The sequence below is a fragment of the Thunnus albacares genome, chromosome 8, assembly GCF_914725855.1.
Source record: "Thunnus albacares chromosome 8, fThuAlb1.1, whole genome shotgun sequence".
NCBI classification, from domain to species: domain Eukaryota; kingdom Metazoa; phylum Chordata; class Actinopteri; order Scombriformes; family Scombridae; genus Thunnus; species Thunnus albacares.
This window is the reverse complement of record NC_058113.1, coordinates 9996539-10024504: the sequence shown is the minus strand read 5'-3', so window position 1 is coordinate 10024504 and position 27966 is coordinate 9996539. Positions and strand designations below refer to the sequence as shown.

The window sequence follows — 27966 nt, the reverse complement described above, 5'->3', positions numbered from 1 at the left end:
CACATACTGCTCAGGTCTTCTTGCCTACTTTGTTTGGTTCTCGGTTGGTTGTCCTGCGTGATTTTGGAAGACAAAAAACTGGCATCTCTACCTCTTTTTTTTTTCTGTTCTTTTATATAATACGTCCCAGTCCTCCACAGTGTTTCCTCTTCATTCTCTGCATGCTTCCCTGAAGCCACATCATCCATCGCAATAGTCACCCACTACAACACTGACCACATTGACCCAAACTGATGCCTCATTTATCCCTGTTACACATTATCCCCTTATTAACTGCTGGTTGTATGTTTTTGTTGTTGATTTTAATGACAGGTTTTCAAGCAGAAGCAGGTGTAGTCATGGGTAATCAGGTGGCTTTCCTTTGTATTTTATCTAGTTTAATGGTAAATTTACTTCAGTGATTTCTATTTATGTTGTGTTCATATAACTGCCTGTGTGTTTTTATTACACTGTATTTATTTTCTAAAGCCTATGTGGGGAACAAGCATTGCAAATAAAGGCTATAAATGTCATGATATGTTCTCTGCTGTGGACATGATTTTAATTCATTTGTCTGCAGTGGTTTGCCCTGGAGCCATTAATAACTTTTTTAATAAATTTTTTTTAACCTTAAATGGTCCAGAGACGAACCCGTGTCAGATAATACACTGTTTACAACAAGGTGTTATGGTTGCACTGGGTTGACACATTTATGGCCATTGGATTAAGAATGGAAGAATAAAAATGACAGTAAAACTTACTATTGCAAAATGTCAATATCAAACCATGGTAGCTGTAAGTATGAGTAATGAGTTTCTTGGATTTAATCCAACCATGTGATAGCAAATAGACATAATTATTTATCAGCCTCGCCCGAACCGGACTAACCAGGTGCCAAGCAAGCAAAAGTTTCCACATAAGGATCAGAAGTTTACAAAAAGAAATATGTTGAGCATGTTACAGAAACTATCTGATACAGGTAGATAATAGATTCAACACAGGGAGTGGCATAAAGGTAAGCTGAGTATTGTTTTTTCCTTTATCCCCCCCCCCCCCCCCCAACAACCGTTTTCATTGGTGCTAAAAGGGAGGGTGCCACTGCCAACTGCCACCATCCCTGCTAGCTCTGACCTTTCTGGGATTTGGCTTGTACAGCTGTTCAGGATATGAAATGGGATCAGGTTACTTCAGTGTTTGTTTAGTAATTATTGACTTCCTCCGCCAAATTTCCAATATAGTAAAACAGTTCAGAGCATGGCTGTGACTCCATACTAGAACTGCACCAACCCCCACATTACTGCTCTCTGTCACAAGTAGTAAAACTGTGACATTGCTGTGTGGTCAACAGCAACTAGTACAAGTGAGCAGCAGGACAGTTATGGCTTAGTACATACTGTACAGCCACACAATTATTATACTGCTGAGGCACCTCTGGGTCATCACTGTACTTCTGCTGCCACCTAGTGGTAAATAAATAGTTTTACACACAATGAAAGTTGCAATTCTACTAGACTGCAGCCTTAAAACAAAAACAAAAAATAATAATAATTGTAGCACTTTCACTGCACTCAAATATTTAGTTTTCATTGTGTCTACAGCCTGTTAGTTAAACAAAGAAAAAACAACAGCTTTTGCTTCTATGCATAGTCTACACTTTATTGAACATATGAAAATAAGTACAAATGGCAAAACCAAAAGAAATTGATCTCAGGCAAAATAAATTAACCCTTTAAGCGATTCGGTACAAGAAGCATGGCATTTGAATATGTTAAATACTTCAAGTGACAACACCAAGTAGGCCTAAGTCTTTTGTTAGTCATAGTTTGTCATTTCCGGAGTTGCCGAACACGTGGTAAATTCCAGCCTGTGGCGATTTCCCATCAATTCCACATCACACACGGCTTTGTTTTAATGGAAACCACTCGTATCGCAGCTGCTCTTGAAGCACTTAGAGCCGGCACTGATGTTGGTGCTCGGAATAATTCATCATTTCTGGAAAGACTTTTATCAGCAACCTAAAAAGCCCCAATAAATCTAATAGCTTTGAGTGCTTCACTGACCCACACTGGAATTCATCCTCAAGTGTTCCGTTAAAGCTACAGCAACACCTAGACGTTATAAAGAAGCCATTGTTTCAACCACTCAGACAGCTTCACATGGCTGAATAACCTCAAGCTGCTTCATTTTGTTAACAGTTAAAGAGTGAAGAACTATAGAGCTTAAGCTTGATTCAGTCTTTATAATGGCTTTGGACCACACACATATCACAAGAAGTTTATACTATCCAAGGCCATAGTGAGTGAGAAAAAACTACCTCATACTTTAACAAGTACATACAGTATAATTCACCATGTTTATTGTACATTTATGCAATATTTACAGTCCTAAAACATCCCTCTGTGGCTTGATGGTAACGTGTGCATTTCAAATTACAATAATTTCCGCTATCTCTTCCCTTCAGAAAGCCAAAGGAGACACATTCAAAGCAATGCAAAACTAGGAAATGAGATTATGGTCTCATCACGACAAAGCCAAGCTCAGGTGGTGCACACATTTTTTTCCCCCCTCTTCTTCACTTTGATGCTTCAAATTACTCAGTCACCCACGCATCTTGAGTGCCTTATGATATATACAAAACCAGCTCAAGAACCATCTGCTGCGAAACAGATTAAATCAAGGCAAAAAACACACATGAAGGAAAGGAGCAGGAAGGTGACACGAAGGGCTTGAAGTTGAAGACTAGATAGTTTTGTATTTAACTATTCTAAATGGATACAATTGGAGAGGAGAAGAGAAGAGAGGAGAGGAGAGGAGAGGAGAGGAAAGGAGAGGAGAGCCTCTTAGTAAGACCGGATGGCAGGAGGGACGTGGGCACAGTCCTGCTCGTCCAGAGAGCTGTCAATAACAGGACGGTACTCCAAAGTCACCTGTGATTGGACAAAAGCAAAAAGATACGTCAGACATTACTGACAACACTGACATTTAAAGTTATCACTGTTCACTAGAGCAGCTTATCCTGCTTTAAGCGTTGTGACAAACTGAAAGGGGAGTGTACCTTTCCAGTCTTGGGGTCAACGTAGGACAAAGTGTGCTTCCTCCAGTGCTGTTCGAAGGGCTTCTTCTCCTGACCTTGAATGGGCTTAGAGTAGTCATACTCATCGATACGGTCCTGGAATATAATTATATCACGTCAGAGGAGAGACAGGCCGAAATCAAGTGTGAGCAGTTATACATGTCCACAGATATAAAAGAGGAATACAAAGTCTGTTTAGAAAAGAAAAGATGAAAAGAGGGGTGATATAAGTCGGGTACAGAAAAACAGAACATAAAAACAAAACACAGGCATTGACAGAATGATGAAAAAACAGGAAAAAAGAATAGTGTAGTACCAAACACATATGAAATGTAAAAGTATGGTAACTCAGACCTTAAAGTCCTCTCTGGCGTGGGCTCCTCTGCTCTCCTTTCTCTGCTCAGCTGCGTGGATAGTTTGGACAGCGTTCAGCATCAGATTCTGCAGCTCCAAAGTTTCCACCAGGTCTGTGTTCCACACAATGCCTGAAGGAGGAGGAGAGAGAAAGAGAGACTTCATGTTAATCTATAAAGCTTACTAACATACAGCACGTCACAGAATGCTACTAGAGAGGCAGAAGTCGAAACTGAGAGAAACTGGCTCGCAAAGTGGTGCAGTACCTCTGTCGAAGGTCTTGATGTCATCCAAGGTCTGGTAAATGGCGTCCATCCTCTCGCATCCCTCCTTCAGAACTGCGCCGGTACGGAACACTGCAGCGTGGGACTGCATGTTCTGGATGGAGAGACGGGTGATATACGGTGTGTTTGTTTACATACATTTCTGAGGGACTTGCTGAAGGAACCACCCCATTACAATCAATACATTTTACTGCACACAATGTGAGGGGCTTTTTTTGTTTCTTTGTTTTTAAACAGATCTCATCTGTGTGTGTACCTTCTGCATGTTGAGCCTGATCTCAGAGGTTCGCAGGCTTCCGTTGGCAAACCTCAGCTTATCCAGGTTGGCCACAGACTCCTCTCCTGCACTGGACTTCAGAGGGGACAGTTTCTCTCCTGAAGAGAAGTCACAACAACAATGTCACATTAGGCCAATCAGACAATGTATACTGGAGCACTGATGTCACAGAAGAAAGTAGGGAAACCTTAAGAGTATTAAGATTCTGACAGAGTAGTCGTCTTATTTGATATTAAAAACAGAAGAGTGTTTTTTTTCCTCTACATCTACATAACTTAATGCAGACATTTCTGTCAAATGCAAAGTAAACAGATGTAGGTGAATGAACTCAGGAACAGGAAACAGGAACAGGAAAAGTTGAATTCTTTAAGAAACATTATGATCTCTCTTGGCCTAACAGTCTGTCTGTGTGGATACAGGATCACACACACACACAAACACAAACAATGACCTCTGACCTCAAGGCATATAAACACCAGGGTAGACCTGGAACAGAAAAAAAACCCAGCCTGCGCCTTCCTCCACCAGCCACCGGTGGAAATGGACAGTTAGAATTAATGACTGTTTTTCTTTTCAGATACAGACTGCACCAACGTTAATGAACGATCCTCCCTTCTTCTGCTGGCTCATTATCTCTTAAGTCATAAATATTAGGAGAAGCCACATTCCTGTGAGTCACTCCCTCGCCTCCTCTCCTTTTGGCTGGACCAGCCATGGACCAGCCCTATAACCGCAGTTATCTGCGAGTGAGCGAGTGATGAAGTTTCAAAATTGGTCGGCCACCTAAGTTTTTAGCTATGGTTTGAGTGCCAGGATATTATGCAGACCTTAGATGTGTTCCACTGTCACATAGTCTTAACTACAGATGAGAAAAGAAGGTTATGATTTCATTCTGTTTATTTGGTTCATCAGTATTGAAATTTCAAAGTGTTTCCCCATTGCTTTCAGGATGTTACATTGATGACAGAACGAGTGAATATCCAGTTTGAAAGCGTGTATATTCAATATCTGTATCTATAGAATATGTCACAGATATGAAAAAAATATAAAGTGTCATCACTGCAGGTCAGCCTGCGCAGTGCATGCTGGGGCAGGGGGGGAACTACAGTATTCTCGATTCCTGCCCCCTTTCTGTGATATTAGTTCAAACCAGGACTCCTGTCTGTTGTTGTACCTGCTTCCAGATGGAGATTTAGTGATGTTATTTTACTTATTTGTTGTTTCCCTCCTGACAGTTAGTTTGGAAGTTTGTTTGTCAGAGTGTATTTGGCTCATTTGGGGAACTTGCTGCTTTCACCTCACATATTAATTATTTTTCACAATTGAGCACACGCTTCTTAACCTCTTTCTGTCTAAACTAAATTAAATAAAATTTATAATGAAATGATATGAAATATGCTATTGTTGATGGCCATTACCAGAGCGAAACTCTATATAGAAAGTGGTGATGAGCAGAGAACCCAGTGTTTGTATTTGTTGAAGCAGCAAAATTATTTGTATTCAAACAGAAGTGGAAACAGACGTAACAATCCTGTTTTTGTTTTTATTACACTTCTAATTTTAGCATATTGAAGTGTTAAAATAAGTGTTCTCCAATAAACTATTCTGTAAAGTAGTGTTCCCACACTAGGTCTCGAACCCCAATCTCCCAGACCACGGACGACTGCGCTGAGCACTCAGCCAAAGCTCAGCTCTGCCACACAGACCTGCAGCTATTTATACATCCATGACACAGAGACAGACAGAGCGGAGCAGAGGAGAGAGACTGAGACAGTGAGGTAACCTCGCAACGCTACAAGTCCCGACCTGCACATTGTTATTTGACATGTTTTTTTCCTTCCAAAAACAAATAATTTTTAATACATTTGTACAAAATAAATATTTGTAAATACCCTCTATTTGTGCTTTTCCCAATACTGTATTCAGATTCAGCTCCACCCCTAGTAGAAAGATAGGGTTGGAAGAATCCTAGTCTGAGATTGGATTCATCCTCCTGAGAAACTGTTTCACTGAACCTACTGCAACGGCTCTCATCTAGCTGTCACTCTGGTAATACGAGGATCAGAGTGAGTCTGCTTCGCCTTGCTCAACGCTTTCTGGGAAGTTTGCCCATCCCATCATCAAGCCTTCATCACCACAGAAACAGTAGGAAAACCGTTTACCATGCTTCTGTCTCAGAGCTGATGCTCTTGACCCTTAATTGCATTTCTGATTGGAGGATATGGAGGTGGTGCCCCTATTAACTTGACAAGTGCTTATTGTTAATTTCCCATTGTAGGAATACTTGCTACACAGAACATCTGCATTCTTAAACAACTCATGCACAGAGGTCCTCACCAGGTTTGTGCTCCTCGGCAATGGTGAGGGCGCAAGCTCTGCCAAAGACTACCAGGTCCAGCAGGGAGTTGGCGCCAAGCCGGTTAGCACCGTGAACGCTGGCACAGGCTGCCTCACCGCAGGCGTACAGTCCAGGAACCACCTTGTCCTGTCCATTGGTGTGAGTGATCACCTGATGGGAATAATGAAAAAGTGTGTTGATTAAACACATGACATTTTGCTAGAGGAATGTTCACAATTAAGTACTAGTGAGTGAGGAGGGAACATGTGTGCACAAATGACCTACCTGCCCCTTGAAGTTTGTGGGTACTCCACCCATGTTATAATGGACAGTGGGCAGGACAGGGATGGGCTCTTTAGTTACATCGACTCCAGCAAAGATCATAGCTGTCTCTGAGATACCAGGCAGCCTTGTGGCCAGCTGCTGAGGAGGCAGGTGGTGGAGCTGCAGGTACACGTGGTCCTTCTCTGGACCAACACCCCTGAAGGAATAAAGACAAGACAGAATACCGATAAGCAACAGCAAAACCTTACTCTGTAGTCTTTTCCAGACCAAAGGCATAAAAAGAGAGTGATAAATTAAGTGTGAGAATGATTACACTTCTGGATGCACCCAGTTACACCTCTCACACACACACACACACACACACACTTTGTACGTACCTGCCCTCTCTAATCTCTATGGTCATGGAGCGGGACACCACGTCTCTGGAGGCCAGGTCCTTAGCGTTGGGTGCATAGCGCTCCATGAATCTCTCTCCCTCACTGTTGATCAGGATCCCTCCCTCACCACGGCAACCCTCTGTGATCAGGCAGCCAGCTCCGTAGATCCCTGTAAGGATTCACGAGTTAAAAAGGTTTGTCCTACTCGCATTTTGCTGAATGCAAGAGATACAGTTCACAGTTTATTATTTATGAATGCAAATACAGCACACAGTGACACCAGATAGATATGAATACTTGTGTTTTAGTAAGATAACTTTGAGCTTAATCCTCACAATAATAACTACATTTTAAGTGGGGTACATCCTTCCTCAACCCTTCCTGGGTTACTATGGTAACTTACACTTGACATCTAAACTGCTCTGGTACAAATCAACTAGTAGTAAACTATCAAATAGCAGTTACTGCAATTACAGTACTTTATAGGATTCCTATGATGTCAAAGAATGATTAATGTAGTAGATGTTAACATTCCCATAAATGAAGCATACAGTTAACGTTGTGAACATAAAATCCTCAGAGCTTTGGTGTTCTGACACAATACTGTATCAATTAAAAAATGATATGGTGCTTTATTAACTGAGCAGCAATAAGTCTATTTACACTGTAATTTTACTCCAAAAACTCCTCCTCTCTAGTACCAGAATAATGTGTTACACACAGCCATCAGCCTTTGTAAGCTTTTGTTTTATATTGTTCTATTATGTTCAACACTTAAAAAGATTATTTTATACGGTTTACTGCTCTCATTGGCCAGATGTTATTTTCCGTGTTGTGAGCTGACACAAAGCAGTCCGTCTTCTCAGCTGGTCAATGAGAAAGTCTATAATTACTCTGACACGCTCAAAGGCTTTTATGGGTCGCTGAAATAGTTCAATAGTTTATATTAAGATGTTCTGCATTTATGCAAGCAGACACTTAAATTGCAAAGTTGATGCATCGTGTAAAAAAGGGAGAGGAAAATCTGTACTCCAACTCATTGACCTCAGTCTTTAGTGAACTCCCATAGGTTCACATCACTGGGCTGCTACTTACCCAACTAAAGAGTCTGGTGTCAAATATCCAGCAGGAACAAAAATAAAGATGACCACTTGTCTTTATGTAAGTGAGGTCTGTTACCGGAGCTCAATGTAAACACCCTGAAGACTCACAAACCTGCTAACCTTTAAAGATCTGGAACTACAAATGTATGAATTTTATCGATTGGGTAAACAGTGTTACAGAAATAGGGAGCTGAAATATGTGTTTGACAAAACACGTTTGCTAACTTTTAAGTCTTTTGAGTGTAAATAAACCAGATGCATTACTGCCCCCTATAGTAAATGGGACAAAAGGAAATTAATTAAATGTTCTTAAATAATCTTTTTTCATTATCTCTCCCTCAATGAGCAGCACAATCCTAAAAAGGTTAGACACTTAAGCAGCAAGTTGTCTAAGTTTAACATTACAGATAATTAGTACTTACATCTCTCAATATCTTAACCCTTAATTTTTTTGTGATAAATTTAAAATACAAAGGGGAATTCCAGTGAACATTAGACATAAGAACAAATAGACTGAGAATGAAGGAGAGATTGCACAATTTATGAGTGTCTTATCACACCAATTATGGCTGAGTAATAAATTAACAGACTACAATAGACATGTCTTTCAAGCATATACGTAGCTGCTGTCGAGCTTTCAAGTGACTCTCTTCTGCTTTAACACTTTAGTAGTAGAACTATTTTATGACTATGGTTTAATAAGTTAATATGTGTCTCTTCCTCACCAGTGGGATGGAACTGTACAAACTCCAAATCCTGGCAGGGCAGGCCAGCTCTGGTCACCATTGCATTTCCATCTCCAGTACTAGTGTGAGCAGAGGTGCAGCTGAAATAGGCTCGTCCGTAACCCCTGGAAACAAAGACATTTTTGGTTACAAATGCACAGCTGAAGATAGTTTGTCCCTCATATGAACAGTCAAGCTATGGTAGTTAACTAGGTAGAACTTTAAATTAAGACTGAGTATTTATGTTTTCTGTTTTTGCAAACAGTGAGTGTTGCCTACCCAGTAGCGATGACAGTGTTCTGGGCTCTGAAGCGGTGAATAGATCCGTCCTCCATGCAGAGAGCAATCACTCCTTTACACTCGCCATCTTCCATCAGGAGATCCAGGGCAAAGTACTCCACAAAGTAACTAGTGTCATATCGCAGCGACTGAACAGAAAACAGAAGGGCAGACCGATACATGTAACACACAGTGTAGGTTTATGGCGCCACGCGGTTAAACTGTACCCCACAGAAAGATTACATTCTTAATGCAGACGGGAGGGAGAAAAGTTTGTGAACTTACCCGTCCATAAAGTGTATGCAGTAGTGAGTGTCCAGTCCTGTCTGCTACACAGCAGCAACGGTGAGCCTGGCCTCCTTTTCCATACTTAAGACTCTGACCTCCAAAGGCTCTCTGGTAGATCTTCCCATCCTCAGTGCGGCTGAACGGCATGCCGAAGTTCTCCAGCTGGCAAAGAGAAACAGAAGCAGGAGTTTGTGAACTGTTGTTTTTTGTGTCTTGTAATATTATATAGGATGGGCCTTTTCAATGGTGTGTCTCAAAAAGAAAACTTTATTCGCTCAAAAGAATATTTTTGAGAAAATCAACTAAAAAAAAACAAAAACCTAACCTAACCACCTGCCAATCCTCTCTAACACAAAGACTGAAGGAGCATGGAAGTCCATTGTTGGCCTTTGGGAAACTTATGTTTATATTGATACTTTATTTTAACATTTTACCTTGTTTATTATTATACAGCATCCCCTTTTAACCATGTTTTTCAAATGTATTAAAATTTTCAGTCACCAATGCATCTTAATATCAGATTTTCAATTAGTTTCCATTTTTATAAATTTGAGTGTAAGTAAAACTTCATGAATACACACTAGTTTGCATGTTATTGCAATTGGCTGACTAGTTAAAAACAGTGTTGATTTATGCCGATAGAGATTATAGTCTTTATAGTTTTTGTTATTTGTATGTTTTTTAGCTGTGTCTTATGTTCTCTGGATTATTTTTAGTGACAAACAGCTAGGAATCGCCATCTACACACCACAGGATGTGTATGTGCATAAGATCTTACCTCCACTACAGCTGCGGGAGCCTGTTCTGTCATGTAGTGGATAGCATCCTGGTCTCCCAGCCAATCAGATCCCTTCACTGTGTCATAGAAATGCCACCTCCAGTCGTCCTCCTCCATGTTCCCCAGGGCTGCATTGATCCCACCCTGTGAACCACATTAATATTCATCAATTCAATAAAACTGAAGAGCATTACTGCAATTTATGTTTACTTGAGAGCTTTGACTTGCATGACAAATCTGTATTGAGTGTTTGTAAAATCCCAGGCTTTTGAATGCTGGATTTGAGATTGATGTAAATCTGCAGAAAAAACATCAAGAAACATCTAGAATGTGTTGTCATACCTGTGCAGCGACAGTGTGAGACCTGGTGGGGAAGAGCTTGGTGACACAGGCAGTGTTGAAGCCAGCCTCCGACAGGCCAAAGGCAGCCCTGAGTCCCGCTCCTCCAGCTCCGACCACCACAGCATCAAACTCATGATCAACAACTGGGTACTGAGTAGAGATCTGAAGAGAACGAGGAAAACAAGCTACTGTTAAACTTCTGATTATGAGCAGTTTGCACATAGTGGGAACTGAATCACTCACTATAGTCAGGGAGCACTCTGAGTATGCATAGTTCCTGACCATAATTGTCTATTATTTAAGTCAGTAACTATCATATTGACACCAGATGCTTCAGTGAGCAAAACCAGTGCATACAGACTCACATTACTACCTATGTACATAATAATCACCCTATTCAACACTGATCTAAGTGAAACTGCAAACCTAACTCACATCATCTGATATTTTGGCACTTTTCTTCTTGCCATAGATGGAGAAGTGGAAGTTCCTCGAACCTTGAACTGCAACAGCAGAGACCTGGCAAAAAAGAAAGCATTTTTTTATTTTAAATCAGAAGGGAAATCAAACAAAAGCTTCACCATTATTCAAGTAGCTGACATAAAATGTAAAGATAGATAGTTAGATAGATAGATACTTCATTGTCATGTATGTTAACACAACGAAACTTGGTTTTGCAGCAATACACTTAGTAGCATATATAAATATATAATTATATTATAATAATCAGAATCATATAAAATATATTGATGCCTGCTTACAGAAAACATACTATATAAGCATTAAATACTGCTATATTTATTCACATATTGAAGGCAGTTTTACTTTATATGCCTAAATGCATTTCCATAACAGTCCATAATAAAGCGTTCATAACCCAAAAAATATTTTAATAGCATTATTTAACCATTTTTAATCATCTGTGGCATCATAATGAAAGTACTTCAGCCCATAGTTGACTTTAAATACATTCGTATTGCATCCTCTAACATAACTTACTGCTAACACACAGCAGCTAACAATAAGACTGTTTCCCACAAGGACAACTGAAGTAACTTGTGTGCACACGCTGAAATATCTCACTTAAAACGACAGTTTACTGAAAACATTAGTATCTGTGTATAATGTGAGACAAATAGAAATGGTATAGCTACATATGACGGTTTATTCTATTCAAAAAGTACCGTTTTCTCACAGTGTCACATTGAAGCTACATAACATAGGTTATCGTTACGCAAGTCAGAATCTGACGGTTACGAAAGCTAGGGAGAGTGCAGTAGGGATGTGTCTTCTCTGTGTTAAAACAGACAATAAGCACGTATGGATCGAGCATATAGACACATACAATAGATCTCCGATTCAATTGTTCGTACTCACTGCTTTCGTCCTGGAAAATATCCTCTTAGAGAGGAGTCGGGAGGCAGCCTGAACACTCGCCATGTTGTCAGTTGAAGGACCGTTTCTGAGACACGGCGGAGGGTCAGATATTCTGTTGCACTGGACCGAACCACCTTCCGGAAACGGGGGTGTCATATATGTTACATGTAATGGCAAAGCTTTGAAAACATTTATTAACGTGTTTTCAACAGAATAGTCTACTTATTTATTCACCTTAAAATCAAGCATACACGCACAGATGCTAAATTTAACAACAAATGAGTCTAATGTATAAGTGAATTCCCATTAGACACCCTCGCTCGGGCAAGATGGACTACCAACACGTAAAATTGTATAATCTTGGGGTAAGCAGGAACAAATGTATAAGTGACCTAGACTTTTCATTCAAGGTGAGATACAGCACCATATTTCTTATAGACACACATACACATGACTTGTAGTCGGACTCAAGAAGCTGTTATACCCCGTGTTATGTTTATATGAAATACTCTAGCGAGCACTAGCCAGCAAGCTCAAACGTCAGCTAGCATGTTAGCTCATAGGTTGCTCTGTGATTAGCTGGGCTGTCAAACCTTCAAGTCACGTCAGTGATTTGATAAATGCAAAAAAGATATATTGTTAAATAGCTTGCACGTGTACTATTTATTCGCAACACTTTGTCTAAATCCCACACATACTGCCCAGACACTTGAATGTTTTTCTTTTCAAATAGCTTGTTAGTGACTTTGAAATGGATACCTGCGCTTTCTTTGTGTATTGAAAACAAGAGACTTCGCCATTAAGTTCACAATCACGTGGTTGTGTTTATAACGAAGCCACACACAGTAACTTCTGCTAATAAACCCCTGGTGGTAACTACCGCAGCAGTGTGAGAATGAATGAAAAGACACTGCAACTTCAATTACCAAAATGTGCATTTAAGGGAGTCAGTTGTCACTAATGTTTTTGCTCTCCCATGTGTGTGTCTGTGTGTGTCTGTATGTGTGAGACAGCAGCCCCCATGAACAACTTGAATGACCCCCCCAGGTGGAACATTCAACCAGACCCCAGAGGAAGGGGCGCGGGGGCTGGTGATGGGAACCAATGGAACTATGCCCTGCTGGTCCCTATGCTGGGATTGGCTGCATTTCGTAAGTTACACAAGGAGGTGTGTCTGGAAATGTGTTTGAGGATGAGGTAACAGACAGAGGGGAATAACAGTTTCAACGTTTGGTTATTAAATGTACAGTTAATGAGTAGTTATTATGTGCAAAGCAGACTGAGTTTGTGTGAGATTCAATTTCACACTTTACCTCTGTGATGGTGTTTTTATTTTAATTTGCAATACTAGTATCTTTCTCGCTGGGGAATCAGCAGTCTAGTATATCCATACAATGTACTTCTTCACTGTCTGTCTCTGTTCATGCCAAATGCCAAATGAGATGGGTAGAAATGTTCCAACATCTGAAATAACACATTCCTGATGAACAAGGATTAAATAACACCTGTAGTGCAATATGGCTAACAATAATAAATATTTCAACATTTTTAAAGGTTTTTTTTAAAATATCTGTCAATTTAACTATGCTCTCACTTAGCTTAATTGGATGATTTGTCAGTCAGAACTTAATTAATTGCAGACTAAAAAGTAGTTTTAACTGAGTGAGTACAAATGCACCAAGTTTAGCGTCTCTACATTTCTGAACTATCAACTAAAGGCAAAAAATATCCGATAAATAATCCTTTAAAAAACAGATCTTATCTTACCTCACTTCTGCCCCAAACACATCTAACCAATGAGTGAAGTGAACATTCTCACGTGGCTTTTATTGATGCATTTTGGTTCGCTTGAATTTTGAAAAGAAACCAAACCAAGGGGAAAATGTAACATCACGAAAAGTTTACCATCTCATCCACTGATTGAGACCAGAGTAAACACACAAGATTTGAGACTTCTGCCTCTCTTTTTATTTTTAGGTGCTGCCATTGTCATGTAAACAACAGTAGGTTACGGTCAGTGGTGTACTGGCTATCCGGCATACTGCTTTGGGACAAATCCCAGTGGACTGTCAAAACATATCTGTTTTCACGTGCCCTCTCTGTGTGCCTGTTATTCAGGGTATGCATGAGAGCGTGCTGCATGCCTTTGTCAGGCAATCACAGCTGAGTGCCCCCCCCCCTTACTCTCACTGCCAGAAGGGGGCGACAAAAGTCCTGCTCTCCAGCTTTAAATATCTCCCCTCTCCTGTCTTATCATTCATTGCCCCTTCAGGTTGGATCTGGACCAGGGAGTCTCAGAGGGAGATCCAGAGGGTCAAAGCCCAGTACGACAAAGATGTGACCACAATAAAAAGTGAGATGGAGGCGCGGTACCGGGAGACTCTGACAGAGAGACACAGGGCAGCTGCTAAACTGGAGCTGGAGCTGGAGAAAGAGAGACAGAGGGTAAAAGGCTACAAGCAGGCCCTGATCTCACAGAGCCAGCAGCTGATGGAAGAACGGAAACAGTTACAAAGGGTAAAGTTTTCTCTTGCTCCCACTTTGATTGGCCCTCCATTTGTGCTACTGTGCAGGTTCCCCTTCTAGTCTGTAGCCTCTCCTCCATAAACCTAAACTCTGTCTTCTCTCTTACAAGGAGCGTGAGACTTTGGAGGAAGAGAAGCAAAGGCTGGTGAAGTCCGGAGCTGCGGGGGCTGTGCTGCATCGCGCTCTGGAACGAGAGAACAACTGGTACCGGCGAGCCACCGCCACTCTGAGGGAGCTAGAAGATCAGCTTGTGGAGCGACAGAATGCCTTCTGCTCCCTCATCCAACCTCGAGATCAGCGGCTGGAGATGGAGAAGAACATACTGCTTAAGGTCGTCAAAGAACCAATCGGGGCAGAACTAGATCTAGAGTCAGATCTAAAGGACATTTTTAAGAGAGATAGGCATTGTGCGGACCTGCTAAACATGGACAAGAGGAAGAATGGAAGTCTCATGTGGGTGTACCTCAAGTACTGGCAGCTGCAGGTCACCGTGCAGAAACACAAGAGAGCTGAGGAAGCCGTTCTAGGAGGGATAACCCAGTCTCCCAGAGAATGACAAAAGATGAAGAGAGGTGTTTTTTCATTTGACTTTGAAGAATGTTGAAACTGTGTGGATCAGGAATGGAAAATGCATGTTTCTTTTTCAGTCTGTGCATTATCTTTATATGCTACATTATAGGTATGTTATGTAAACACACAAGAGATAATCTGAACAACATTATGTTCAAAGGCTAAAAGTTCCATCCCTGATCTCAAAGTTTTGCAAAGAGGGGAGATTTTTTCAGGTTTAGACCCAATTAAGACTCATTAGCTTTAAATGAATATGTGATAAAAAATGCACTGGCATCACTCAGGTGATATCCATATTGGATACACAATTGATGTTTAATAAAAAAAAAAAAAAATCCATTTAAACCCTTGAATTTTTTCGTTGGAACATTTGTGTCAATTTAACTCACATTCTGAGTGCCATGAATTAGTGTTAGATGACTGTGTGTCTGGACCTGTGCTAATTTTAGTTTCTTTATCTCAGATATGAATTGAACGCTCCCAATAAATGTCCCCACTGTGATGTGTTCATACACATCTCTTGCTGCGTTTAGAATAACCACAATTCTATAATTTACAACACTCAAATGAAAAATACAGCGTTAAAGAAAAACAACCATTAATTGAAAACATTATCAGGAATATTTTTCTCTCTGTTTTGATGGAAAAGTCATTTATGTCTTTGATTTCTGTGGAATGTAGTTGGCATGAATATGTTTATGAATTATTGCTGGGGATATTTTTGATGATAACAGTGGAACCTATCTACACCTCTGTCCATAACTTTGTGTTTCCTGCATCTGTGACGTCTCTCTTTACAGTCTAATGTGTAACCAAAAATGAAATGTGTGTCTGTCTCTCATCACTGGTTTTACATTTCTAGTATGTGTAACTATCAGGGAAACTGGAATCTGCTGCATGTGAATCTGAATAAGGGAAAAGAGCACAAAGTTGTGCTCACTGCTGCAACATCTTATCACATTACTGCAACAAAAATAGTCAAACAGCACAGTTCACACTGTTAATGAAAGGAGAGCTCGCAACAAGACCTTCGAGCCTGATGCATTTTACAAGGTTATCAAGCCTCTCTGCACTGTTAATGTTTTTGTTGTGACTATATCTTGGTGAATATGTGCTGGATATAATGCCATAAACTCACACTAACCACTCTAATCCACTCAATCCTCCTAATAAATTCTGGTTCAAGAACTTAATTTCTGGGCTGTTGGTATTTTCTCCTCCAGAGTCTCGAAAGTACTGCTACATGTGATATTTATATTTATTTAATATTAGTGTATATGCTCACTGACGATCCCTTTACAATGTTGTTGTCTTACCACATGAGGTTGCTGCCACTGGTATCCACTGGTATCCAGTTTTCTCTACTGAAAACAGCTATGTGGAATCTCATAATGAATACACTTAAAAAAACAGTATGCAACAGGATAACATAACACTCATCTATAGTCTCAACTGTAACACAGCACATGTGCATCAAGTCATTTGTTGTATTTTCTCTTAACAGGACAATTTTACTATTTAGCTAAACTGCCATGTAAAACTAGGAAAAATTAAGTTGAGACATTGTTTCTTGAAGCTTTGTGAGGTGTGGAAATGATTGACAACGACAAAATCATTTCCTCCTGGAACATAGTTTACAACAATCTTAAAGTGTCAGTGCCAGAATGTGTTCATATCTACAATGCAATACACTTAAGACATATTATAGTGTTTTTAAGTCTTTTCAATAATATTCAACAATTTTGTAATGTAATTACTTGGTAGTTTAATGTTAAAGAATTTCCAGTGAAGCTCTCCTAACATTTGTCAACACTATTTTTTAATAATAATTTAAGTCTCTTCAGTCTAAAAATACCAAGTTATTTAAAAGGTAAGATATCCAGAAGATTCTTAGGATTTTTGTGTAAAAGGTAAGTGACTTAATAAGGACATTGTAATTTTCAAATATGTAAACCACAAGACCAAATGCTGTGTCATTACATTTTCCAAACTGCAGTTTTAAAACACTTCCAGTTCCTTGCCTCACTCTCTCCTCTGCACCCGATGAGAGGTTTCCCTTGGCGATGACATCAGACTCGAAGGTCTGAAGTTCATTCTGACTGGCTTGGTGAGGTTCTGAGTTACGCCAGTCACTCTCACTTTATCCACATGCACTCTGTCATTCCTCTTCCCGAATATAACGGGGCCCTTTCCTTGTTGTCGCAAGCTCTCAAAACTGGTTTTGGGTAGTTGGTACTCTGTTGTGGCTCTGATGTTGCTGCCCAGCCTCAGTATCTGGCTGGGACTCCTCTCAACCATGAAGTGGACCACCTGTTCCTGTTTGTAACTCTCTTTGCGAAGGTTGTCTGTCTCTGATAGTGTCAGCCTGGAACACAGAACATACAGCAGATAAACGATTTTTGATCCAGTCTCTTTTACACTAAATTTAGAGTTTAGGTGTTGTGATCTTCATATATCTCATAAAATCTTTCAAATAGCTTATTATGATTAGAATCAGGTCTGAAAGTTTCAACCCTAAGTCAAAATATAATATATTGATGCAAAGTATTTACAGTAGAAAATACAATAGATTTCAAATGAGAACAACATACCTGTATTGTGGTCTTGTTTCAAGCACCAGGCTCAGCCAACATGCTTGGTAGCTCTCTTTCTTCCACTCGTTTTCCTCCTGAAGATCACAGTAGGAGTTCACAAGGTAGCAACCCCCTCTGCTCACACAGTGCATGTTGTGTCTTTGTGTGTGAGTGTGTATGTGTGTGTAGAAAGGTTACGTTAGGCGTGTGTTCGGATGCTAAGACAAACTTCTCTCACCTGTGACCTACACGCTCGAGTAATGCATCAAACTCAAGGGAAAGATACTGAAAACAACAAGCTATACGAAAATATTGTGTCTTTGAATGTGTGTATCAAGTAGCCTGAGATTTGCATGTGTTGGGAAGCTTCTTAAATATCGGGCCTTGTTTCTATTTTTACTCTTCTGCATCACATCGTGGTGAATGCACTGAATGTCTCCACATCAGGCATCCTGGAGGTTTGGTTTTCATTTGAAAAACATTGCAGGCTTGAGTTCTTTCCAGGAAACGAGCCCACCAGATGAAGATGAATCTGAATCCTCGTCAATTTTATCTGTTGAACCCCTTTGTGTTGTGAGGTGAGCTTGGAGATTAAAGGGAAGTGCATTATTACGATTGTAACCACCCCAGAGTCCTTTTATAATAGTGCACCTGTGTGTTTATATTCAGACTATAAAAGCATGTATGTGTTGACGGAAATATGAAATGACTAATCTGTTTAATGAGAGGCTCATCCCATCAGGTCAGAGAAATTATCCTTCCACTCCTCAGATGTCTCTCACGTTGAGCACATATCACAGGAAGGAAACAGCTGAAGGCAATTAGATCACTGACTGACAGCAATGATACAACTCATTAATCTAAAGCCACATCAGCTCCTTGGGCAAAACCATGTTTTAGACTGCAACAGTAGTGTTTGTGACTATATTTTACTTTAAAAGTGGCCCCTTTCAAGCTCAACAAATCAGATTTCTTGGAGACAATGTGGAATGTTTGGAGCCAGGGTTCACACATTGGATTATAAATGGATATTAAGAGAATTCCTCTGCCACCTTCACCACTGCTTACAACTGTATAACATGTAGTTTTAGTGCACCTCTGTGCTGATGTGGAGGAACAAAGGGATGGACAGTCAGAGCTCACAATCAAAGTCTTCAGTTCTAGACATGTATTTCCATTATGTTTCAATTTCAGCTATGATGGATACATGTGAAGGAAGTTTGGGAGGCAAGTCACAAACTTTGCTGGATTTACACTGAGAATATATATGACAGTTGAAGAAAGATTAGAATAAAAAGAAAAAGATTAGTATCACTTGACACCCCGATAACTCTGACGTGTCACAGGCATGTTGGCAACATCCGGTTTCATCGAACTGTGAGGGTGAAACTGAATCAGAGGGTGTACGATGGTGTGACTGAGGCAGTGGAAGGTATGTTGGATTCACCCCAGCAAAAGCAGCCTGTTCCAGCAATACAAGAGCCAATATTACATGACTTCAACTTGGCTCTGAATCCTGCCCAATAAATATTGTCGTGGCACCATGATCGTACTCTCACAACAAGCATCCAATCATGTTTAATGAAGCGGCTATTCCATTCCAGTTTTATTGATACTAATATTTATATTAATGTTTACACAAATACATTTGTGATTTTGAAGATGCTAAAAAACTCTTAATCCTCCTGTAGGCCATGATTTTTAATAGCAAATGTCCTTCAGCCACGTAAAATAAGACCCTTTTAGATCATTGGACTGGACGGTCAATAAAAGTATTAAATGGATGCTTGAGATGCCATGAAGACTGCAGGCACGTCATAAAAACATTACATTTGCTTTTATTAGGCCTCACAAACGTTGTTGTTTCATGTTTTGCTGATATTGATATTAACTCTACTTTTTGTAGTGAAGAAAATTAATCACTCATGAAAAACTTCAACTCAACTGTAATATTTAAGCCAAATTACACACATTTCAACTTCATATTTAAAATGTTATAACATATTTTAAATGCAAAGACCCCAAAACTGATGTTATTGTCATGGTTATAATGGGAACAGTTTTTATTCACAGATGTTGAAAAGATTACCTTTTTTCTCTGTTTTCCTTTATGATTTTATGACTCTCTAAAATTTCCTCAAAACAAAAACAGCATATGCGCAACCATTATAATGACATTTTTGAACACATTTAGAACTCTTTTACTTTATTTTATTGTATTGTTTTACTGACTGTGTTTTTCTCATTATCATCGTCCTATATGTCTCTTGATAGAAATTTCAATTTGCAGTGTCTAACTTAGACATCCGATCCTTCCTGGTTTGTAAAATACAAGGGAAAAGCAACGCAGATCCAGCCACCTGCACTAGCCCTTCAAGTTCCAATATGTTTAGAGTGCTGAGCTCCACGTTGTTAAGTTCCTGTGATGGAAAAGCTTTTTTTTTTTAACTGTGTCATAAATTATAAGCAGTAGTCTGCCTCAGAAGTTAAAGAAATGTGTATAAAAAATGAATTATTTAACAAGTGTAACAGGAAGGTCCCTTTAAAAAAAGATGAACAAAGTCGATAAATATGATTTTTCATTTTCAAATAATAGATTTATTGTCAAACATAAAATAAGATACAGTACATTTCTTTCTGTTGAAAATCTGACATTCTTTGCATTCAGTAAGAATCAGTGGAAACAATGACCAAAAAAAAAAAAACTAATATGTTGTTTTTTGAGGATTTTTTTTACCCGCACATTAATGATATAGTTCAGGATATTCAGAGATAAGTCAAGCTGTCCTGACCTGCAGCAGTGTTTCCTTCCATAACTGTGTTTATGTCTGATATTCATTTATCAAGGCTCCCGGTATCAGTGCTGATCTAACATGAAAAAACAGATCACTTTATGGATTTTGTTTGTAGAAAAAACAACTGATGGATCAACATCTCATATTTACTGAACAACAGATCAGGCAGAATATGCTGCTGAGTATATCACATAGAGAATCTGTGTGTATCTGACCAGACCTGCATCAAACTGAAGGTACGCATCTACGTACAGCTGTAATAACTCAGCATCACTGGCTGAACCAGGCAGGCCGCTTCCTGGATCTCTCCACTATCCTCTTGTCTTTGTCCTGCTGACTAGGTGTCTCGCCTTCGTACAGGACGACAGTCTCTGTAGCCGGCGCCCTCAGTGGACCGCCTTCCATTGCTTTAATCTGCTGGCGAATCAGAGAAGTCTCCCTGCACACCTTAGCGTAACAGAAGCCACACAGGATGTGTTTCTGCTTCAGATGGCCACACTCTGGACACGGCTCAATGTTATTCTGAGAGAGAAGAGACAGAGGATGCAGACTGTGGGTCAAATAATGTCACGGAGACACTGTTGCTGTATTACCTAAAACATATCTTTGGCCAATATATGCACAAACACTCACATATATGTGACGAGCTAATATCAGACACCCTCTACTAAAGATGTTAACATTTACACATTTTGCACCTCATGATAAACACACGTCTCTACACGAGTCAGCAAGTGTTATATTAGCACATAGTGACTGGTTTAGTACAGAAGGTCGTATTGAAACTTAACATGGTGAGATAATGATGTCTTATTGAGGGGTTTTACACTAAAAAAATATCATTGACTATATTGAATTGCATGCACAATTTCATTGGCAATTCTCAGAGGTTTGTTGTTAGCAATTCTTTCCTTGTGTGCTGAGATATACAGGCAATATACACAGCGAGGGAGGGATCAGTCATGTACTCACAAGTGATCTGGTGCTTGCTGTTTTATGAAACTTTTATGGTATCTTTGTGTTTTGTGCTGCTTTGTGTGTACTCTGTTATTGAGGTTTGTGCTTTAATGTATGTAAATGTATGTTGAGTCTTGTGCAGTTTCATATGTATTTTACTGTCACGTCCCCATCTAAGGACAGGCATTGCAAACTAACTTGGGCTATAAATGCTGTGGTATGTGGCTTTAATTCATGTTATATACTTGTCCCCTCGCATACAAACATGAAATAAAATAAGGTCTATGAAGTGAGTTGACATACAGCTGACCTCTCCAAATATTTGCAAATCACTTCCAACCTATCAGTACAGATAGAGAGGAAGTCTAAGTAAGACAAACATTCTTATAGCTGTGTTTTGATGTGAAATTCCCATTTAAGAGGATCCAGGAGTGTTTCTATTCAGTGTACCTTGACTGTTAGGAGTTTGGCGTCAGCTCTCCTCCTGGTTCGGTTAACCTCTATGGTGCGTCTCTTCTTAGGTACTGCCATCCACAGGATACCGTCCAGGATGCCAGGAGGCTGCTCCAGACTCTGCTGCTCCTCCAGCTCCTCCTCGACCTCAGGCTGAAGCTGAGGCAGCAGACTGGGGCCGTTCACTGCCAGCGCTGGAGCTGCACACAGCAGAGAAACACTGTTACCTTTTATCACCACTCCGGTGAAAAACAACTCACCAAGTCCAGCGTGACCGGAACATAGGAGGCAAATATAGAAAGACGAATAGGAGAAGATAAAGCTGCTGATAACAGGTACTGAGAGTTAAAACTTTGGTGAAAGTAAACGTAGATATGTGTGTGTGTCCTGATAGCATGGTTAGCAGTAGCTAACTAACCCTAAGCTCCAGACAGTCTACTCACCCAGCTGTCTGTCTAATGTTAGTCCCGCCGCCTGCAGCAGTCTGCTTTCAATGTGGATCAAAGAGCATCTGAGGCTGTGCACTAACGCCGATAAATTCATCATTTTTGTTGTCAGCACGTTTTCGCTCCTTCTAACATGTCAAACAGCTCACGGTCATCGGGATACAATACGTCATTAAACACCGACAAGAAACTGCAGTTCTTCGTCTGTTTAATTGTTGCAGGACAAGACGGATTTGAGCATTTTATTCCCATCTAGTGGTCAATATCTCCAACTGCACTTTAGTGTCATACTCACACGTCTCAAGTCAATTCTCCAAAACAAACCAAGTTATTTTTCTATAGATAGGCTTGCTCTGAACTATAGAAACTGCCTATAAAGTTATACACAGTTTCTATAGTTCTATAGAAACTATTTATAGCCATACAACTATCTATAACTATACAAATTGTCTATGACTATAACTGTCAATAACTATAGAACTATTTATGAATGTAGAACTGTCTATAACTTATATAAACTATAACTATATTATCACCCATATGTTTTTAAGATCTTGCTTGATTGTGCTGTGAAATTCAACTGGGATATATTAATTTCTATCTTAAATTGTGTGTAGGATGTTAATATAGTTTTTAAGAATGTGTTAGTAGACAAAGAACAAATGTGAACCTTTAGAAAAAAAAACTTGTTCTATTTTTTTCATTTCAAAATTGATAGTAGACACATAAAAAGAGCGCAGCAATTTATAATATCTCTTTTATCTCTTTCATTGTACCACAGCATTACTGTCATTGTCTAACATACTGGTGTATTGATTATGCTGAATAATAATCATTAACAGAGTCTTTCCTTAATCCAGATTATAATTATTTATTAGCAAAATTACCTTGAATATGTGTCATTTTATTTTAAGACACAGAAATGATAAATCAGACGGAATGGTTTAACCTTTTATTGGTTTATTTCAGTCTCTGGCCGTAGGGTAGCACTTAACACAACATTAGTCACACATTAAAAGCAGTTGATTAGTTGATTAGTGTTTTGAACTGACAGGTCACCTATCTATCTATCTATCTATCTATCTATCTATCTATCTATCTATCTATCTATCTATCTATCTATGAATGAATTAATGAATTAATGAATTAATTAATATATATATATGAATATGAATTAAATTTAAATAATATTATCGGGTTTATAACGTAGCCTGGTGACACCAGGATGCAGTTCACATGCAGGTTTATGGGCGGCGGTGTTCAGTTTGAAATCGATTCGCGAGCCGCTAATCAACACAGAGCAGAAGAAGAAGAAGAAGATGGCGGAACGAGGCTACAGTTTCTCCCTCACCACATTTAGGTAAACTTTGTCAAAAAAGCCATAAAATTGAAAAAGGCATCCACGTTTGCTGGCTATATTGGTTGTTGTTTGACAACGGCTTGATAAAATGAACGCACGGTTTTCTATTTTAGTGAGAAAATAAGGTTTTTGGAGCCGTTGTAGTCGATGCACTGTCATTGCCGGGTAATGAATCGGCTAACGTTAACGTGAACTGTTAGCACGCTGGCTAACATGTTTTCAAATGAAACAGTCAAGTAACCATTTGTTGCTGTTATCCATGATAAAGAAAACGTGATTAATGATTGTATTTGTGAGCGAGTTGTTGAACAGACCGAAACAGGTCAGCTTTACTTGCAAAATCTCTCGAGACGAGCGAAAGTTAGCTAGCTCAGATGAGTCAGTTGTTTTAGCTTTTGCTTTCAGTTTCGTCGTCAATTGTTGTTACACTATCAGTCTGGCTTTGCAACTGCAGTAGTTGTTATTTCAGCTTTTTGTGTTCGTGTATTTCTCCTCCGCCTCGCAGCATAATAATAATGCAGCATCTTGTTTTTGTATCTGCAGCCCTTCAGGTAAACTGGTCCAGATTGAATATGCCCTGGCAGCGGTAGCAGCTGGAGCACCTTCAGTCGGCATCAAAGGTATGGAGTCACCGAAATGTTTGGACCAAAAGTGGGCCATGAGCCTTTCTTTGAGGGTTATTGCACCATAGTCAAGAAAAGCTTCAACTAAGTGGGACACTAAACTACAGGAATTTGAAGTCTGGTTGTTATCAAAAGATGCTACAAGATGTGTAATACAAAGTAACAGTCGTTATTATTATTGGGTGTGTTTAAACAGACTCAAATTGGATGTAGAGCTGTTACTGGTATATTATTGCTCCCTTCAGAATAATTTTTTTTGACGTGAATGTGCAAAATGTCAAATGCAGAGGACATTTGACTGTAGGTTAAATGTGGCAGGGGTGCACAGCTTGGAGAGTCTAACCTGAACAAAAAGAGAGCTAAACATTTTTTTTTGATAAACTATATAAAAGTAATACAAGTTTTGCTTTTCTGACTGCATAAAAGTAAAATCAGTGGGTTGAGCTAATAGACCTCGGTGCAGTAACTTAAGTACTCACCAGCATCTGTAAATGCCATGGTCGACAAAGCCTAGATGAAGCTGGTTTGAGATTACAGTTTGGAGAGTTTAACCTTTACAAAAATAGAACTAAAATTGGTTAGGTAAATTTAATAAAGTGCATAAAAGTAATATAAGTTCTATCTTTCCACCTGCAGAAAAGTCTAATCATTGGGTTGAGCTAATAGATGCTGGTGCAGCACTAATTGTTATGGTTGACCTGTAAAGACACTAACTGTGATGCTCTCTTTGATTTTCAGCTTCTAATGGAGTGGTCCTGGCGACAGAGAAGAAACAGAAGTCCATTCTGTATGATGAGCAGAGCGTTCATAAAGTGGAGCCCATCACTAAACACATAGGCATGGTGTACAGCGGCATGGGGCCAGACTACAGGTGGGGATTCTTTGTGGTTTGAAAGAATCAGAGTGTCAGTAGCAGTTGGTGAAAATGGGCTGTGTTTTGTTCTGCGGCCGCTTGATGCAACAATATTCTAATCCTCACCAGCCTGTTTGCATGGCTATACTGGAAGGTTTTAAACTCTCAAGAAATGTCATGTATTCTACATTACTGTCAACCATTTTCCAAAGCGTTCTATAAAGTTTTTAGATTGATTACCTGCCTTCCAGATAGTCAATGGCTTCAGTCACCTGCTGAAAAAAAAACATTAATATGGGAAAACACATACTTTGGTGTAAAGTGTTTTCCCTCGGGTGGTATTTTTCCTTTCAGTGTTGCAGCTAAGCTTTGGCCGTCTCAATGTGCACACACAGTATTAATGTGTTTTGTATGACCACTGATCCTCACATACACAGAAAAATTAACGAGGTCTTTCCTTGCAGGGTTTTGGTCCGACGAGCTCGGAAGTTGGCACAGCAGTACTTCCTGGTTTACCAGGAGCCAATCCCCACAGGCCAGCTCGTCCAGAGAGTGGCCTCTGTAATGCAGGAGTACACACAGTCTGGGTGGGTATATAAAAAAGACAATTAAATGCACGCTGCTTATAGACATATCACCAGATGTATTCAGCTAGCAGTTTATTGATTTGAGCTGTGTTGTTTTCTCCTCCAGTGGAGTGCGTCCATTCGGGGTGTCGTTGCTGATAGCTGGATGGGATGAAGACCACCCCTACTTGTTCCAGTCAGACCCCTCTGTATGTTCTGTTGTTCATTTTCATATTTGCATGTCATATCTGAATCTGACACATATTCCAGTCATATTCTCAGTTTGCGGTAATTCAATGTAAAGACTATACTCTTGATAATACTGTATATGCCTGAAGCATAACTTGTTCCTGACTTTTTGTCTTCTGTTTCTGACTGGCAGGGTGCTTATTTTGCATGGAAAGCCACAGCCATGGGAAAGAACTACGTAAATGGAAAAACATTCCTTGAAAAAAGGTACATGTTTACAGTAAAAGGCATTTTCTTTGTAATGAATAGAATAAAATGATGTGTGCAGTAAATGTGTATATATGTGAATTTTGATGGGCTGAGCTCGGTAGTTGCTGTACATTGTGTATATATATTACAGTTCAGTTATATTCATCTCACAGAGCAAGGGCTCTGTGTGTTTACTATGACTCAATGATCAAAGTTGATAAATACAGGTGTAAAAAGACAGTTTATTGTGGTACAATTTAGAGATATAATCCATTTAAACTTGTGGTTCAGTTTGAGGCATTTTTTAGCATTGTCATGCCTTTTTGAGCAAAATCTGAAGGAATAGAAATCGTTTGTGTCACTGGTTACTAAACTGCAAAACAACAAAAGAAAATTATAAACAGTATGATGTCAGCGCAGATACAATTGAAGCCCCAGTTTGTGCTACAAATAAACCTGAAGAGTACGGTGAAACTTTTTAAAATTGGTAGATGACCACTTTATTTTCATTCTCCAGGTATAACAACGATCTGGAATTGGAAGATGCCATCCACACAGCCATCTTGACTCTGAAGGTATATTGTTTGTTATAACAATACCTGAAGCATTAAAGTCTTTCTTCAGTGTAGCAATGTCTCTCCTTTTATCAGTCATTGACACTCTCCGATCTTTGTGTTTCAGGAGAGTTTCGAGGGTCAGATGACAGAGGAGAACATTGAGGTGGGGATCTGCAACGAAGCCGGCTTCAAAAGACTCACCCCAGCCGAGGTGAAAGACTACCTGGCAGCGATTGCGTGAACACCCCCTGCCTGGTGACGGGTCTCTCTGGCCACATTTCAAGACGGAGACATGACAGCGCAGTAGCCAACAGTTGCATGACACATCTTTTTTAATATACCACAGAATCATTCATAAAGAGTTTGACATTATTGTGTTATGTCTGCAAAGTTTCTGCCCTGAGAACATGGAGTATGCGCATAACTTCACTATAACCAGGATTATTAATGTGAGCTAGCAGGATTAGACAGACTGGTGCATATTTACTGAAGGTGACAGCCTTTGTGTGTGTGCAACTAACTTGGCTGCCACTCACAAATGCATTCACTTGACTCCCATCAGTGATAAGTTGTCACATAACGAATTGGCTTTGTCAAAAACGTGTATTCGTACTGTGAAATGTGGCAGTTGGCTACTGTGCGTATGAGAAGGAATGTGGGCTCTGATGAGTGAAATCTCAAGTCTTCCACTGAATCCTTCAATTTTCTTATTTCTCATTAATGTTCCAGCAGCAATGCAATTTTTCTACAAAACAAGCACTGCTTTATGCATTTATTAAAATCTGATCACTTGTAACCATTGCTGAGTGTGACAAAGGGCCAAAAAATTGAAATAACTAGTCAGGCCAGACAGATCCTTATGTGGGTGATTTGTTCATACTGAACTTGTTTCCCCTCAAAGCTCCTGACTGCACTTCATCAGCACTCTTCAAACACACTAGAAAGGGGGATAAACAAAAGCAGCAAGAAGGGAGGATCCAGTAGAAAGCTTGAGATTTTACTTAAGGAATCTGGTTGCCTGTACAGCAGTTTTACAAAATGTACTTTTTTTTCAGGCTAGAAACAATTCTAGAGTTTGTATTTTCTCTTCTGGTATCTGTCAGTTATTCAAATAAAAGACAGTGAGTTCATGTTGTGTGTGTGAGTCTTAAATTTAAAGCCATTGTACCGTTAAAACATGTAACATGTCAACATGCTGTCAGCGGCTACGTCATGGTCTGTGTACATCAACCGGGACACCTTTCCGAATTTTACATGTATCCCTACGCCCATGTTATGAATAATAAAAAAGTACTAAGACAGCAAATAATCACAACAGCACTGACCATCCACATCTGGTGCATCTCTGCAACTATGAAAATAATACTAATATGATTATGCTACATTTATA

General features: G+C 39.6%; 5 protein-coding genes across 5 annotated transcripts; 2 read left to right on the top strand and 3 right to left on the bottom strand.

Annotated features, from left to right (window-relative positions):
- Positions 1 to 1798: 1798 nt before the first annotated feature.
- sdha (succinate dehydrogenase complex, subunit A, flavoprotein (Fp)) lies at positions 1799 to 11965 on the bottom strand. The gene is made up of 15 exons (XM_044358313.1): positions 11860 to 11965; positions 10918 to 11001; positions 10483 to 10644; positions 10141 to 10284; positions 9360 to 9524; positions 9075 to 9223; positions 8796 to 8920; positions 6968 to 7136; positions 6591 to 6786; positions 6305 to 6476; positions 3947 to 4065; positions 3673 to 3784; positions 3407 to 3537; positions 3035 to 3148; positions 1799 to 2906 (listed from the first exon to the last, which is right to left on the bottom strand). The coding sequence occupies exons 1-15, from the start codon at positions 11920 to 11922 to the stop codon at positions 2820 to 2822; spliced, it is 1992 nt and encodes a 663-aa protein (XP_044214248.1). The 5' UTR covers positions 11923 to 11965; the 3' UTR covers positions 1799 to 2819.
- Positions 11966 to 12098: 133 nt separating this feature from the next.
- On the top strand, positions 12099 to 16148 carry ccdc127a (coiled-coil domain containing 127a). The gene is made up of 4 exons (XM_044358314.1): positions 12099 to 12269; positions 12873 to 13010; positions 14132 to 14376; positions 14495 to 16148. The coding sequence occupies exons 2-4, from the start codon at positions 12881 to 12883 to the stop codon at positions 14939 to 14941; spliced, it is 822 nt and encodes a 273-aa protein (XP_044214249.1). The 5' UTR covers positions 12099 to 12269; positions 12873 to 12880; the 3' UTR covers positions 14942 to 16148.
- A 639-nt stretch (positions 16149 to 16787) lies between these two features.
- On the bottom strand, positions 16788 to 17889 carry zmp:0000000930. The gene is made up of 2 exons (XM_044358315.1): positions 17547 to 17889; positions 16788 to 17320 (listed from the first exon to the last, which is right to left on the bottom strand). The coding sequence occupies exons 1-2, from the start codon at positions 17678 to 17680 to the stop codon at positions 16978 to 16980; spliced, it is 477 nt and encodes a 158-aa protein (XP_044214250.1). The 5' UTR covers positions 17681 to 17889; the 3' UTR covers positions 16788 to 16977.
- Positions 17890 to 20098: 2209 nt separating this feature from the next.
- Positions 20099 to 22382, bottom strand: mrpl32 (mitochondrial ribosomal protein L32). Its single transcript, XM_044359035.1, has 3 exons — positions 22177 to 22382; positions 21731 to 21933; positions 20099 to 20845 (listed from the first exon to the last, which is right to left on the bottom strand). Exons 1-3 carry the CDS (start codon positions 22277 to 22279, stop codon positions 20594 to 20596), a joined length of 558 nt encoding a protein of 185 aa, XP_044214970.1. The 5' UTR covers positions 22280 to 22382; the 3' UTR covers positions 20099 to 20593.
- A 1051-nt stretch (positions 22383 to 23433) lies between these two features.
- psma2a (proteasome 20S subunit alpha 2a) lies at positions 23434 to 27706 on the top strand. The gene is made up of 8 exons (XM_044358379.1): positions 23434 to 23539; positions 24083 to 24159; positions 24901 to 25033; positions 25480 to 25602; positions 25709 to 25790; positions 25964 to 26037; positions 26537 to 26594; positions 26701 to 27706. Exons 1-8 carry the CDS (start codon positions 23499 to 23501, stop codon positions 26815 to 26817), a joined length of 705 nt encoding a protein of 234 aa, XP_044214314.1. The 5' UTR covers positions 23434 to 23498; the 3' UTR covers positions 26818 to 27706.
- The last annotated feature ends 260 nt before the right edge of the window (positions 27707 to 27966 follow it).

What these genes read in the sequence shown, in the direction of transcription:
- sdha (XM_044358313.1), bottom strand. Translation starts at nt 11,922, where the DNA reads ATGGCGAGTGTTCAGGCTGCCTCCCGACTCCTCTCTAAGAGGATATTT. An exon ending in CCACAAACTTCAAGGGGCAG is followed by an intron (nt 6,477 to 6,590) that starts GTAGGTCATTTG and finishes TATTCCCATCAG; the next exon opens with GTGATCACTCACACCAATGG. An exon ending in TCAGGCTCAACATGCAGAAG is followed by an intron (nt 3,785 to 3,946) that starts GTACACACACAG and finishes CTCTCCATCCAG; the next exon opens with AACATGCAGTCCCACGCTGC.
- ccdc127a (XM_044358314.1), top strand. Translation starts at nt 12,881, where the DNA reads ATGAACAACTTGAATGACCCCCCCAGGTGGAACATTCAACCAGACCCC. An exon ending in GCTGGGATTGGCTGCATTTC is followed by an intron (nt 13,011 to 14,131) that starts GTAAGTTACACA and finishes TTGCCCCTTCAG; the next exon opens with GTTGGATCTGGACCAGGGAG. An exon ending in AACGGAAACAGTTACAAAGG is followed by an intron (nt 14,377 to 14,494) that starts GTAAAGTTTTCT and finishes CTCTCTTACAAG; the next exon opens with GAGCGTGAGACTTTGGAGGA.
- zmp:0000000930 (XM_044358315.1), bottom strand. Translation starts at nt 17,680, where the DNA reads ATGCACTGTGTGAGCAGAGGGGGTTGCTACCTTGTGAACTCCTACTGT. An exon ending in GAAACAAGACCACAATACAG is followed by an intron (nt 17,321 to 17,546) that starts GTATGTTGTTCT and finishes TCTGTGTTCCAG; the next exon opens with GCTGACACTATCAGAGACAG.
- mrpl32 (XM_044359035.1), bottom strand. Translation starts at nt 22,279, where the DNA reads ATGATGAATTTATCGGCGTTAGTGCACAGCCTCAGATGCTCTTTGATC. An exon ending in AACATTAGACAGACAGCTGG is followed by an intron (nt 21,934 to 22,176) that starts GTGAGTAGACTG and finishes TGCTGTGTGCAG; the next exon opens with CTCCAGCGCTGGCAGTGAAC. An exon ending in CCAAACTCCTAACAGTCAAG is followed by an intron (nt 20,846 to 21,730) that starts GTACACTGAATA and finishes CTTCTCTCTCAG; the next exon opens with AATAACATTGAGCCGTGTCC.
- psma2a (XM_044358379.1), top strand. Translation starts at nt 23,499, where the DNA reads ATGGCGGAACGAGGCTACAGTTTCTCCCTCACCACATTTAG. An exon ending in CAGGAGTACACACAGTCTGG is followed by an intron (nt 25,603 to 25,708) that starts GTGGGTATATAA and finishes TTTCTCCTCCAG; the next exon opens with TGGAGTGCGTCCATTCGGGG. An exon ending in AAAACATTCCTTGAAAAAAG is followed by an intron (nt 26,038 to 26,536) that starts GTACATGTTTAC and finishes TTCATTCTCCAG; the next exon opens with GTATAACAACGATCTGGAAT.